General features: G+C 31.9%; 1 protein-coding gene across 2 annotated transcripts; it reads right to left on the reverse strand.

Moving 5' to 3' along the window:
- Window positions 1-572: 572 nt before the first annotated feature.
- Window positions 573-10,155, reverse strand: LOC136209698 (isovalerate--CoA ligase AAE2-like). 2 transcript variants are annotated; one of them, XM_066001261.1, is made up of 2 exons: window positions 9,744-10,155; window positions 573-2,193 (listed from the first exon to the last, which is right to left on the reverse strand). In XM_066001261.1, exons 1-2 carry the CDS (start codon window positions 10,056-10,058, stop codon window positions 751-753), a joined length of 1,758 nt encoding a protein of 585 aa, XP_065857333.1. In that variant the 5' UTR covers window positions 10,059-10,155; the 3' UTR covers window positions 573-750. The 2 variants fall into 2 exon arrangements, with proteins under 2 accessions (XP_065857333.1, XP_065857334.1); XM_066001262.1 differs by lacking the exon at window positions 9,744-10,155 and adding an exon at window positions 3,478-4,092.
- Window positions 10,156-12,237: the final 2,082 nt, after the last annotated feature.

Genomic DNA, 12,237 nt, shown 5'->3' on the forward strand with positions numbered 1-12,237 from the left:
TAACATTCAAGTCTCGTCACTTCTGCAATTTAATATTGGAAAATTACAAAAACAATCATTGTGGTTTATTCCGTTTGTATAGACAACCCACGTAATTTAAAAATTTGTAAATAGAGAAATGTACTTTTTGCAGTCAGTTCTTCCTTCAACAATTGTTATCGTGACTATTTATCTCAAAAGAGAGCGATTTGAAGCAATTTAATTAAGGGTTAATTACACATAGATGCCCGATTTCGTCGATTTACAGATGGGTACTTGTGGTATTTATTTTTTTTTGCAAACGCAACCCTTTGGTTTGCAAAATTTTACATTTGGATTCACTTTATCAGAATTTGGCCGATAACGATCTCCAAATAAAAAATTTCAAGAGTTAAATAATATTTTAAGCAACTTTAATTTTTCAACTTTTTAGGTTTAAGGTCATTTCGGTGTTCTTTTTATGCGGGAGAAAGTTAATGTTTAGAGAGAGAAAACTCAAAAAAATGATGATTTTGAAAAATTAAAACAGTAAATATGATACTAAACAACTTTAATTATTGAAAATTTTCATTTTGATGTTGTTATCGGCCAAATTTGGCAAAGTAAACAAAATTCAAAATTTTGCAAGCACATGTTTATTTGTAAAGAAAAATACCACAGGTACCCACAGGGTATTTACTTGTAATTAACCTTTTAATTAATTTATTCCTTTTTAAATGTATCATAATTTTATTACACTTTTTACTTATTAAAAAATTGATGTTTCCTTTGTCAAAAAAGGCTCCCCAATGCCTTTGCTTTTTCCCTCAATATGAACTTCTGCACTTTCCCAGTTGAAGTTCTTGGCAAATCCTCGAAAATGACAGTCCGAGGCGCCATATAATGCGGCAAATGTCGTCGACAATACTCGATTATGTCGCCTTCACTCGCCTCGAATCCGTCTTTCAACTTCACAAATGCACAAGGTGTTTGTCCCCAATGCTCGTCGGGCCGCGCAACCACTGCAGCCTCAAACACTGCAGGGTGATTATACAAAACTGTTTCTACTTCAACTGTACTTATATTCTCTCCCCCCGAGATCACAATATCCTTCGATCGATCCTTCACTTCGATACAACCATCAGGATGTTTCACAGCTAAATCGCCACTCCGAAACCATCCGCCTTTGAACGCTTCTTTCGTCGCTTCCAAGTCTTTAAAGTACCCACTCATTACAGTGTTTCCCCTAAACATTACCTCCCCTAATGTTCTTCCATCATTCGGTACACTTTCCGCGGTAACCGGATCTTTTACATCAACATCTTCCAAGCCGTAATGATGCATTCCTTGCCGCGCTTTCAGCTTCAATCTTTCCACGCTAGGCAGCGTCTCCCACTCGGGTTTCCACACGCAATAAGTCCCTGGCCCGTATGTCTCCGTTAGTCCATACAAGTGAGAAACATTAAACCCCAACTCTTCCATTTTGGACAGGATTTTCGGCGGAGGCGGAGCCCCTCCGGTCATTACTTCCACTCTACGCAAAAGCGGTTTTCGGTCACTAACCGATGAATTCACGAGCATGTTCAAAACAGTCGGAGCGCCGCTCATATTAGTCACATTGTGCAAAACTATGCTATCAAAGATGTTTATAGGAGTAACTTTTCTTAGGCAGATGTTCGTGCCGCCTTGTGCTGCCATTCCCCACACGAGGCACCATCCATTACAATGAAACATCGGTACTGTCCATAGATAAACCGGATTAGCTCCGATACCATGAAGAGAAAGTGTTGCAAGTGAATTCAAATAAGCTCCTCTGTGGCTATAAATGACTCCTTTAGGCTTTGAAGTTGTTCCTGAAGTATAATTCAAACTAATCGGATCCCATTCGCTTTTCGGTCTTTTGATCTCATAATCAGTACGTCCATTTTGCAACAGAGTTTCATATTCAAGACTTCTACTATGAGTATTATGCTGTGAGGCGGCTTGTCCAGGTTCGAAAATCGAAACCAGAATCGGAGGTTTTGTTCCGGTTTGAGCATTAAGATCAAGAGCTTCAGAAGCAGTTTCAAGTAATTGATAGTCTACGAAGATGATCTTCGCTTCCGAATGCTTCAACAGGATCGAAATCATCTTCGAATCGAGCCGAGTATTAAGAGTGCAGAGAATTGCTCCTGCCATTGGGACAGCAAAATGCAGCTCATACATTGCAGGAATGTTAGGGCTGAGGGCTGCAACCTGCAAAAATAATATAGTTTCGCACATTTTCATGTAGTTTCACACACTTTCAAGTACGGGAACGTGGTGTTTTTCATTACAAAAGAGATCATATCATCGTTAACTATCGAAATAACACGTCACATCATCAAAAGTTAAGCAATTGAAACTACCACGTCAATAAAATTGAACATGAAACATCAGCAAAGTCTAACGTGTCAAAGTAGCAATAACTAATACGGTTTACTGAATTCTTTATTTTGCTAACAGTGTAAAACACAAGGTTCTTTCGTAACAAAAAGTACCGTATCCTTCTACTTGTAAATATGCAAAATTAAACGGATTTTTGCGTAATTTTCTCTGAAGTTGGGGTCACTTTCAAAAGGTTACTAAACTTAATTTTACTTCAATAAAGTACTCGATGTTTTCTTTTTATTTCAATAAAGTCATTCCAATTAATTCATACAGAAAAAGTTAGATGTAACACAGAAAAAAAGAAACAATACATTTTCAGCTGTAAATGGAAAAACATAATGTTTATTCGTTTTGTTGTCATGTGGCTTACATACCATATGTAAGAGCCAGTCATTTCCAACGCAACTGTCACATCACTGCTCCAGTAATTTTTTATGGTTTGCAATTGCCAAAATGACTTTATTGCAATAAATAGAAAATTCAACAATTTTATTGATACAAAATGAAGTTTAGATACTTTTTTCAAATTGACCCCAAACTTCATCGACCATAGATAGAGTTGTAATCGAGTCGAGCCGAGTTTTGGTCTGCTCATGGGCTAGGTAGAAAATTAATGAGCTCAAGTTGAGATTTGAGCTCAAAATCTTGTTCGAGCTCGGCTCTAAAGGAAATTAGTTGTTCGTGAGTTGATCACGAACAACTTGTTTATTTCGCTCACGAGTTTTTTCGCGAGCAGCTCGTTAACTCTTCATGAACCTTGCTTGCGAGCAGCTCGTTAATTTTGCTCGCGAACAACTCATTAATTATGTTCATAAGCAAACTCTCGAGCAAAGATCATGAGCAAAACTATAATCGAACCGACTATGTTCATGAACATTACAATCGAATTTCTTCATGAGTCTGTTCACGAACCTATAACCGAGCCCACTCGCTATCTCGACTCGTTGCGAATCGAGCCTCAAAATAGTACTCAACCTCGGCCAAACACAGTCGAGCTTTTTTCAAACCGAATGCAACCCTAACCATCGGTGCAATTTACCCATTGGGTACCGATAATACCGCAATAGAAAAAACGAATACTAAACGATAACGGTGAATCAAAAAACTTACCACATGGCCAGGAGCCCAAGTGAGATAAAGCAGAAGAAAGCTTGAGACAACGATGATAAGTCTGAACCCAAGTAAACTTAACACCACCATGAACAACTGAGGTTTTATCTCTGTAAACCTTAGCTGCTCTCTCTAAGAAATTTATGGGAGTTAGAGGAACATTATTTGCAGGGCAATGAACAATACCCTCCATTAATTTTCACTGAGTTTCAGTCAGTTTCAATGACTTTTTCAGTGAGTTTCAGTGAGTTTCAATGACTTTTTCACTGAGTTTCAGTGAGTTTCAATGAGTTTCACTGAATTTCAGTGAGTTTCAAATTGGGACACCCCTTTTTATATGCATTGATCATGTTAGTTTAAGACAATAGTTTGCCAACTACTTGTTTAAATGTGATTTATAACTTTTAACTACTATGAAAAGACTTCCATTTAAAAGGATGTGGACCTGGCCATGGACCAAGCTCGGGCCGAGCCTATCGGGTTTGTAGGTAAAATTGTTCAGTCCAAGCTCAGCCTAGCCCGTTATTAATTTAGGCGGGTTCGGACCGGGCTGGGCTCGGACTTAAAAATCAAATCTCAAGCTCAACCTATATAAACCCACCTATATATATATAATAAATATTTAATATATAAATTTATTAATTAGTATTAATAGACGGGCCGGGCCGGGCTATTTTTATTAATCCCATGCCCGCCCAAAAATAGGCGGGCCTAAGTTCAATTTTCATTGTCCAAGCCTGTCCCAAAGGGCACGGGCATGGGCAGGCTGGACGGGTACCCGAGCCCGTAGACAGATCTAAAAGGATGTAAAGTTTGGTATGGGCTCCGGCCTGGCTCCGCTCCTGGTAATTCTAATCAATGGTAAGCAAATGTATAATTGATAGTTTAGCAACGTGGGATGTTTAATACTCTCATAATAACATACGAATATTATATGGTGGGTCTTCAAGATAAATCCAAGCTGGATATTGTTGGAGAGCCCACCAGAAATACGGGTATAACCCGATGATAACATACGGAATGTTACATGACAAAGTTCAATGGAGACCGTTGGCTGGATATCCTAAAGAGAACCTAGCTATTAGAGGCTCCAGAGGGAATTGAGAAGCAGTCTGATGAATGTCTAGGATTCGGACCTCGAAGGTCTGGAGGAAGGCGTTCATGAGAATGGTATGGACGTGAAGGGTTGCGATCCAGACAAAGAGTTTGACCGATGACTAAAGGATGTGTTATCCCTAGATGAGTAGTGTTACTTCTGTAAACACGATCCAAAAAAGACAAAACCTATGGGGATTTCTATTAGAATAGTATGGTCCGCCGATGAGAGTGAGATATCTGTAAACCCTGATAGGACCGTAACAACCTATAAATAGAAGGTTTAAGGGAATCTTTTAGGTATGCTCAAACTTTGGCTCCATTTCTTTATTACTATTTCTAGAATGGTACTAACTTAAGTATCGGAGTCTCAAGCCGAGTAGCTAGCAACTCCACTGTTTTGCAGGAATCCACTAAATCGGAGAGGAAGGAATTTGAGAATCTTACATCGGAGTTTTCACAATATATCACATCTCACGCTCAATTCATTTGGAATGTGAAGCTAATATCAACTAGTGACCAACATTTGATTAATTTGGAACGTGAAGCTAATACCAGTGGCATGGTTTAACATTGGACCCCTCGCTCATATTAGCTTCATATTCCAAAATAATTTAGCGTGTGAGGGGATATATAAAATATCTCATAAATTGAAAAACTATACCGCTCCAAATATGAAGTAAATTTTAGCTTATTCATAAGGGTAAATTACAAAATTGGCCCAATTGAGAGTATTGTTTACATATTTAGACCCAATTGAACAACAAAGTCTTTTTCCTAATATTCTTAATTTATGTACAACTCTCTAAAAAGACATGTAATATGAAACGGAGAAGAAATTTATATTTTTTTTTTGGAAGAAACTAAGGCTATATTTTGAACTTTCACCCTATAATTCTAATAAGCCGTTAGGCCTAGATCTAACGGTGAATGACCAAATACTACATAATCATTAAGGTTCATACGATCAAAACCATACGAATGTGTTGGTAAAATAATCCAGATTATTAGATAATTAAAAAAATACTACCAACCCGATCATAATCTAGATGATTAGATAATAGGTTTAAATTAAAAATTTATTTATTTATTTGATATCTTTTAGATATTCTAATTTTTGAATTAGTTTTATTTATTTATAATATATAATTTATAAATTAATTTTAAATTAATTATATATATAATTTTATTTATTTTTACACTATCGAGTACCATAATTAAACTACGCATACACCCATTTTTCTTCTCGAACTAAAACTTATAAATCAATTAGGATCTTAAATTATCAAAATCATTAATTAAGTTCCTAAATTAAACAAAATCATCAATTGAGTTTTTATAAAAAATCATTCGATTGAACAGTTTTAAACTTTTTACCAAATCTATTTTGAATCAATATAAAAATAATTACAATCTATGTCAAACAATTACAGTTTTTAATTTTAAAATAAAATGAGCACTGCGAGATTTTTACTTTAACTCAAGGACCTAATTAATTATTTCGATGGTTTAAACGTGATTTTCAAGTTTTAGTTTTGGGGATTTAATGTCATTAAACTAAATGATCCCACCTATCCTATTTTAAAAAACTCCACCTATCCTATTTATAATAATATATGTACGGTTGATAAACAAATTACAACCACAAAAAAAACTTGGTCAATTGATTGAAGGTTTGACTTTGAGAGACGTAGGAAATCCTTATCATCGTTTAAGTTTTTACTTTTTTTACTTTTTTTTTTGGTAAAGTTTTCAAGGTTTTGATTATCCAATATCCTCATTTTTATATAGAGAATTCTTATTTCCGATGCATGCATTACTTATTAGTTTTCAATTTTTTGATTTTATAATTTCTATTCCTAATTGCATTTATTCAGTTTTAATTTTAAACCAACCTATTTACAACTCTTACTTAATCTATCTTAATTTATTTTTAGAATATATTCCGTTTTAAACCAACCATATTAAAACTCAATCTTTTTAATTAATATTTTTTAGTTTATCTAAATCACATACATATTTTTTAGCTTATTTTTTTAGGATGAATTTCAAATAAAACCCATGTGGTTTCACTAATTTTCAGATAAATGACTGTGATTTACTTTTTGTCAAAACTAGAATTAAGGTTTCGCACTTAGATTAATGATATTAAAAACATCTTTAACGACCTGAAAATGAAAATTTTCAAGAATTAAAGTTGTTCAATGTCATATTTTCTATGGAACTACATTTTCGATTTTCGAAAATCATCTTTTTGGAACTTTCTCCCTCTAAACATTTACTTTCTCTCTGTACCAAATTTCATCTAAATAATCTCAAAATAAAAAAGTTAAAGAATTAAAGTTGCTTAGAATATTAGTAGTTCTTAAAATATGTCATTTTTGAAGTCGTCAAGGATGATTTTAATAGTATCAATCGAAAAAGTCCTTATTTTGTTAAAGTTGAAAACTTGAATCCTCGTTTTGACAAAAAGTAAACCACAACCATTTATCTGAAAATTAGTGAAACCACAGGGGTTTTATTTGAAATTTACACTCTTTTTTTATATTCTGCTATTTAGTTGGGGATCCATTAGGGATCCGCGTTGGGGACGTTCGGGGACGAGAACGGGGATGAGATTATAATAATATTCGCTCCGTCCCCGATTATCGAAGACAAAATAAAAACCATCCCCACCAATGGAGATCCCAAACAGAAATTCTCTGTCCCCAATAGGTCTGGTCTTCAACAAAAATGAGGAATTCCCAGCTAATTGACAGCCCGAAACAGATGGTTGAAAAATCTGCAAACTCAACTTATATTTTACTTAGAAAATTTATTGTTGTTCTCCTAAACTAAAAATAATATCTCAATAGTACATTTATCTCAATTATTTTATTATATGTATAATTTTAATTATTATCATCAATATTATTTAGATTATTTAATACGGAATAAAAACTAACTTTAGATTAGAAATCCTATGTTTTTTCAAAATATAATATGAGTAATTTTATTAAAATCACATAAATAAATTTAAGGGTAAATTTAAGGGTAATTAAACAAAAAAAAAACCCATGTGTTTTCATGTATTATTAAATTGGTATCTGGAAAAAAAATTTATCCAAACAGTGACTGAACTTTTTCGATTTGCTAAAAACGATTTTCTTTTAGTTTGACACTATAAAATTAGACATGTTCACTGGACTAGGTACCCGCCCGGCCTGCCCTGACCCGTATCTCCTGGGCTGAGATTGGACAATAAAAAATTAGGGAAATTTACATAGAAATTATTTTTGAAAAACTATTTACAACTATGTCAAATCATAATTTTGAATTATATCAAACTAATAAAATCATTATTTTTAAAGATTAAACTTTATAAATTAGGGGTCAGAATATATTATTAAGAGTTTGAAATTTATGAATTGGGGTTTAAACTTTTTAAATTAGGTGTAAAAGCATATTTTATTTGGTATATATAGTAAAAAATGACATATTGAGAATTAAGTTTGATGATATGATTTAGTTGTAAATTTGTAGTCAATTATGATATTTATGTAAAAAGCCCAAAAAATTATCCTTGGGCCTAGGTCAGCCCAGACCCGGCGAGTTTGTGATTTATAAAAATAGGACGGGCAGAGTCCGACCTGTCTATTAATATTAATTAATATATTATTTTCAAAAAAATATTAATTAATATATTTATATATTAATATTTGATTTTAAGTATAAATTTTAGTTTTTATTGGTAAAAATTTATATATATATATATATGGGCTTATATGAGTTAGGTTTTGAATTTGATTTTTGGGTTAATTTCATATAAGTGCCTTGTGGTTTTACTTTTTTGCGGATAGGTTCTTGTGCTTTGTTTTTGAGCAAATAAAGGATTGTACTTTTCTCTGTTTGCGGAATTGAGGAAGAGACACAAACGGAGTCAGAATCGATGATGTGTCCAATGCCAGTTTTGCCATTTTAAAAAATTGATATATATTAACCTTTCAAATTTATATACCGATTTTTTAAAATGGCAAAATTGCCCTTGGACACGTCATCGATTCTGACTCCATTTGTGTCTCTTCCTCACTTCCGCAAACGGAGAAAAGTACAATCCTTTATTTGCTCAAAAATAAAACACAAGAACCTATCTGCAAAAAAGTGAAACCACAGGACACTTATATGAAATTAACCCTTGATTTTTTGAGTCTGGATCTATCTAAATTAACAGCATCCTTGGCTGGCTGAACTAAACAGTTTTTTTTTATAAAAGCCTGTTGGGTCAGTCTATGAATAGGCCAATATAAAAATGACTGTTAACGACCTCAAAATGGAGAATTTCAAGAATTAAAGTTGTTTAATATCACATTTACTATATCACCAAATTTTTTATTTTCCAAAATCATTATTTTCGGAGCTTTCAATCTCTAAAACATTTATTTTCTCTCTTCTCACCAAACACCACCTAAATGGCCTCAAAATTAAAAAGTTGAAGAATTAAAATTGTTTTAAATATCATCAACTCTTTAAATTTTTCAAATTTTTCAAATTTTAAAGTCGTCATCGCTCATTTTAATTTTAAGATAATTGCTTTTAGTAAAATGAAAAACTTCAGTGGTTATCTTTAGCAAAACGAAAAAGCTCTATCACCGTTTTGATAAAAAAAAAATCAGATACCAATTTAACAATACGTGAAAGCATAAATATTGTTTTTTTAACTTTACCCTATATTTAATTTAAATCTATCTTTAGGTAAAGGCTATGCTTACTTTGTTTTTTAACAAAGTAAGTCTTACTTTGTGTGTTTTCACCATTGGATTAATTTTCTAATCCATCATCCAATGGTGAAAACATATCAAATAATGATACTTTGTCAAAAACAAAGTAACCATAGAGGGCACCCTTTCTTTAATTTTTCTTTTTAAGGAACTCTTATATTTATATATATATTCCGTCACATCTCTCAATTAAAGTTTTCCGTGTACATTAAGACTCGAACACGAGATTTTTAGATTAAGCGAGTTGAGGATTTTAACCACTAAAATTAACCTTATTTTAGGAAATCTTAATTACTTGCTTAATCCATTAAAAACGGAAATTAAATCATAATCGAATTACTAAATCAATGCTAATCCAAATGATCAAATTAAAAAAAAAATTAAAAATTTGATAAACAGCAAAGAAAAACTTACGACGTGGCCAGGAGAAATACCGAGGTGAGTTAAAGCAGAAGCGAGTTTGAGAGAACGATGATAAGTCTGAAGCCAAGTGTATTTCAGAGAGCCATAAACGACAGCGTTTCTATCCTTATATACCTTAGCTGCCCTCTCCAAAAAGCTTATCGGAGATAATGGAACATCATTTGCCGAACAACGAACAGTTCCCTCCAATTCTATTGATTTCTGCTCAGAATCTCCATAAAAATGGATAATTCTATAGAAATTCGATCCCAGTATGTTCAATTTACAGTAGTTAGGTATTGATTTCATCTTTATTAGGTGGTTCATGGTGGTCGTCGGTGGTGGATGGTGGCGGAGGAATTTAATTTTAGGATATGATTTGAGAGATTGGGAATTCGAGAAACATGTGGGGACAAAATGATTGTTTTCTTATAAATTGATCGACAAGATTGCAATTGATGTGATATAGTATTATTTAATGGATAAATCACATTCATGGCAATTAACTTTTACTTATTTTACTAAACTTCAAACTGTAAAATAACGTCAATTAATTTACGTCAATTAATTTTACATTTTTTAACATTATAACCATCCATGTTTAAAATTAAGATTGTCTAGGTGTTGAAATTCGAGAATTCGTCCCGAGCATTTTTCTTTTTCTCTAGCGGTTTGAACTCTGCCTAATGAAAGTGTTTAATATTATTATTTTTTTACTTTATTATAATTCACTTTTGGATATATTATCGTATGGTTATTTATAAATTGTATTTATTATTTTCGAATATTTTGCTTTAATTGTATCATCAATTTGTTTTCATACGGTGGTTTTCACCTGATCAGTAACTGATCAAGTGAATTTGGTCAATCATCGTTAGATCGAGACTTATTAAAATCTAAGTCTTACAATGATTAGTGGATACTAGTGAATTATATTAGTGGATATTATATTTTATTTATTTAAATTGTTTTAATGATATTTATACATTTTTAAAGATATATATTAAAAATATATTTTAAATATACGTGTTTTTAAAAATATATTAAATAGTATAATACATATTAAAAATATATGTGTTTTTAAATAGTATAATACATATTTTAATTGAATTTAAATAATAGTTTTGTTGATTTACAAATAAAAAATATAAAAATACAAATCCAATTTTTTTGAAGGTCCTATTTGTCCGACTAGCGCCTAACATTTTTTACCGCATTAGTGGACTCTAAACTTAAATTAACTCCTCAAAATGACCTTTGTCGAATTCAAAATAAAAAAAAAATTCAAGAATCGCTAATATTCTAAAGTAGCTTTAAATCGTCAAATCAAATATTTTATTTTGAAATTGTTTGGATATTGTTTAGTTAGGAGAGAGAAAATGAATATTTAAAGAGAAATGTCTGAAATTCGTGATTTTGAAAATAGAAACGTGTTTCCTTGGTAAATGTAGTTATAAACAATTTTAATTCTTGTTTGTTTCCATTTTGAAGTTGCCAACGATTATTTTGAGACGCTAATTGAAGTGTGATGACAATGATGTTAAAAAGTCTCAGATTGCGTGACTTTTATATTATAATTTAAAATTTAGTGGCTATGTTGTAAAAATTAGTAAAGTTCCATGGCAATAAGTGTAATTTATTCTATATTTATTAGTACCTGCTAGTGTTATTCACTCCACTCCTTCGTAGACAAAAAAAAAATATAAAAAGATAAGTTTTTATTAAATATATATAACAAGATAAGTTCAACTAAATATGTTATTGAATCTAGCATTTAATTTAAGGATAAATTTTTTTATATATATAAAATGCATGCATCATTTTATAGATAAGAAATTACAAAAAAAAAAAAAAATAAGTAATAAAACCTTATGTAATCAATGACTATACCTACTACAAAATTTATAAAGGTAAAAAAACGACTATAAAAAGCAAAATAAACAATTAAAGGTACAGATAAAATAAATAATAGATGAAACATATACTTCCTCAAACACCTTTTATCCCATTTTCAGCATTTAAACTCTTCTGAATCTTCGGATCCAAGTCCTTGATCTACAAATAAGATCTATCATTTTTGCCCTTGCTAAAACAAAAAAAGTTACCAATGAAAAGCAGAATGAGAGATTTGGTGAAATATATGCAATTCATTTGGCAAGAGGTCACTCCTAAGACTCGAACCCATGACCTCTTAGTCACACGACAACAACATTTACCATTGCGCCAAGGCTCGCCCTCAAATACTTTAAGTCTATACGAATGAAAAGAAATTGTAGAAAAATGATACTTAACAAAAAAAAAAAAAATAAAGGGATAAAGTATTAAAATAGGTCTATAGTTTTTGAGGAAGTATCAATTTAGGCTCTACGTATAAAATAGCATCAATATAGACTTAACGTTTGAAAAATGATACCAATTTAGGCATCGATAACGGATTGGACACGTCATTTCTATTACTCCATTAAGTTCCGATTTCTCCCTTCACGTACAATTGACAGAACTTAAC

This window comes from Euphorbia lathyris, chromosome 10 (assembly GCF_963576675.1).
Source record: "Euphorbia lathyris chromosome 10, ddEupLath1.1, whole genome shotgun sequence".
NCBI classification, from domain to species: Eukaryota; Viridiplantae; Streptophyta; class Magnoliopsida; order Malpighiales; family Euphorbiaceae; genus Euphorbia; species Euphorbia lathyris.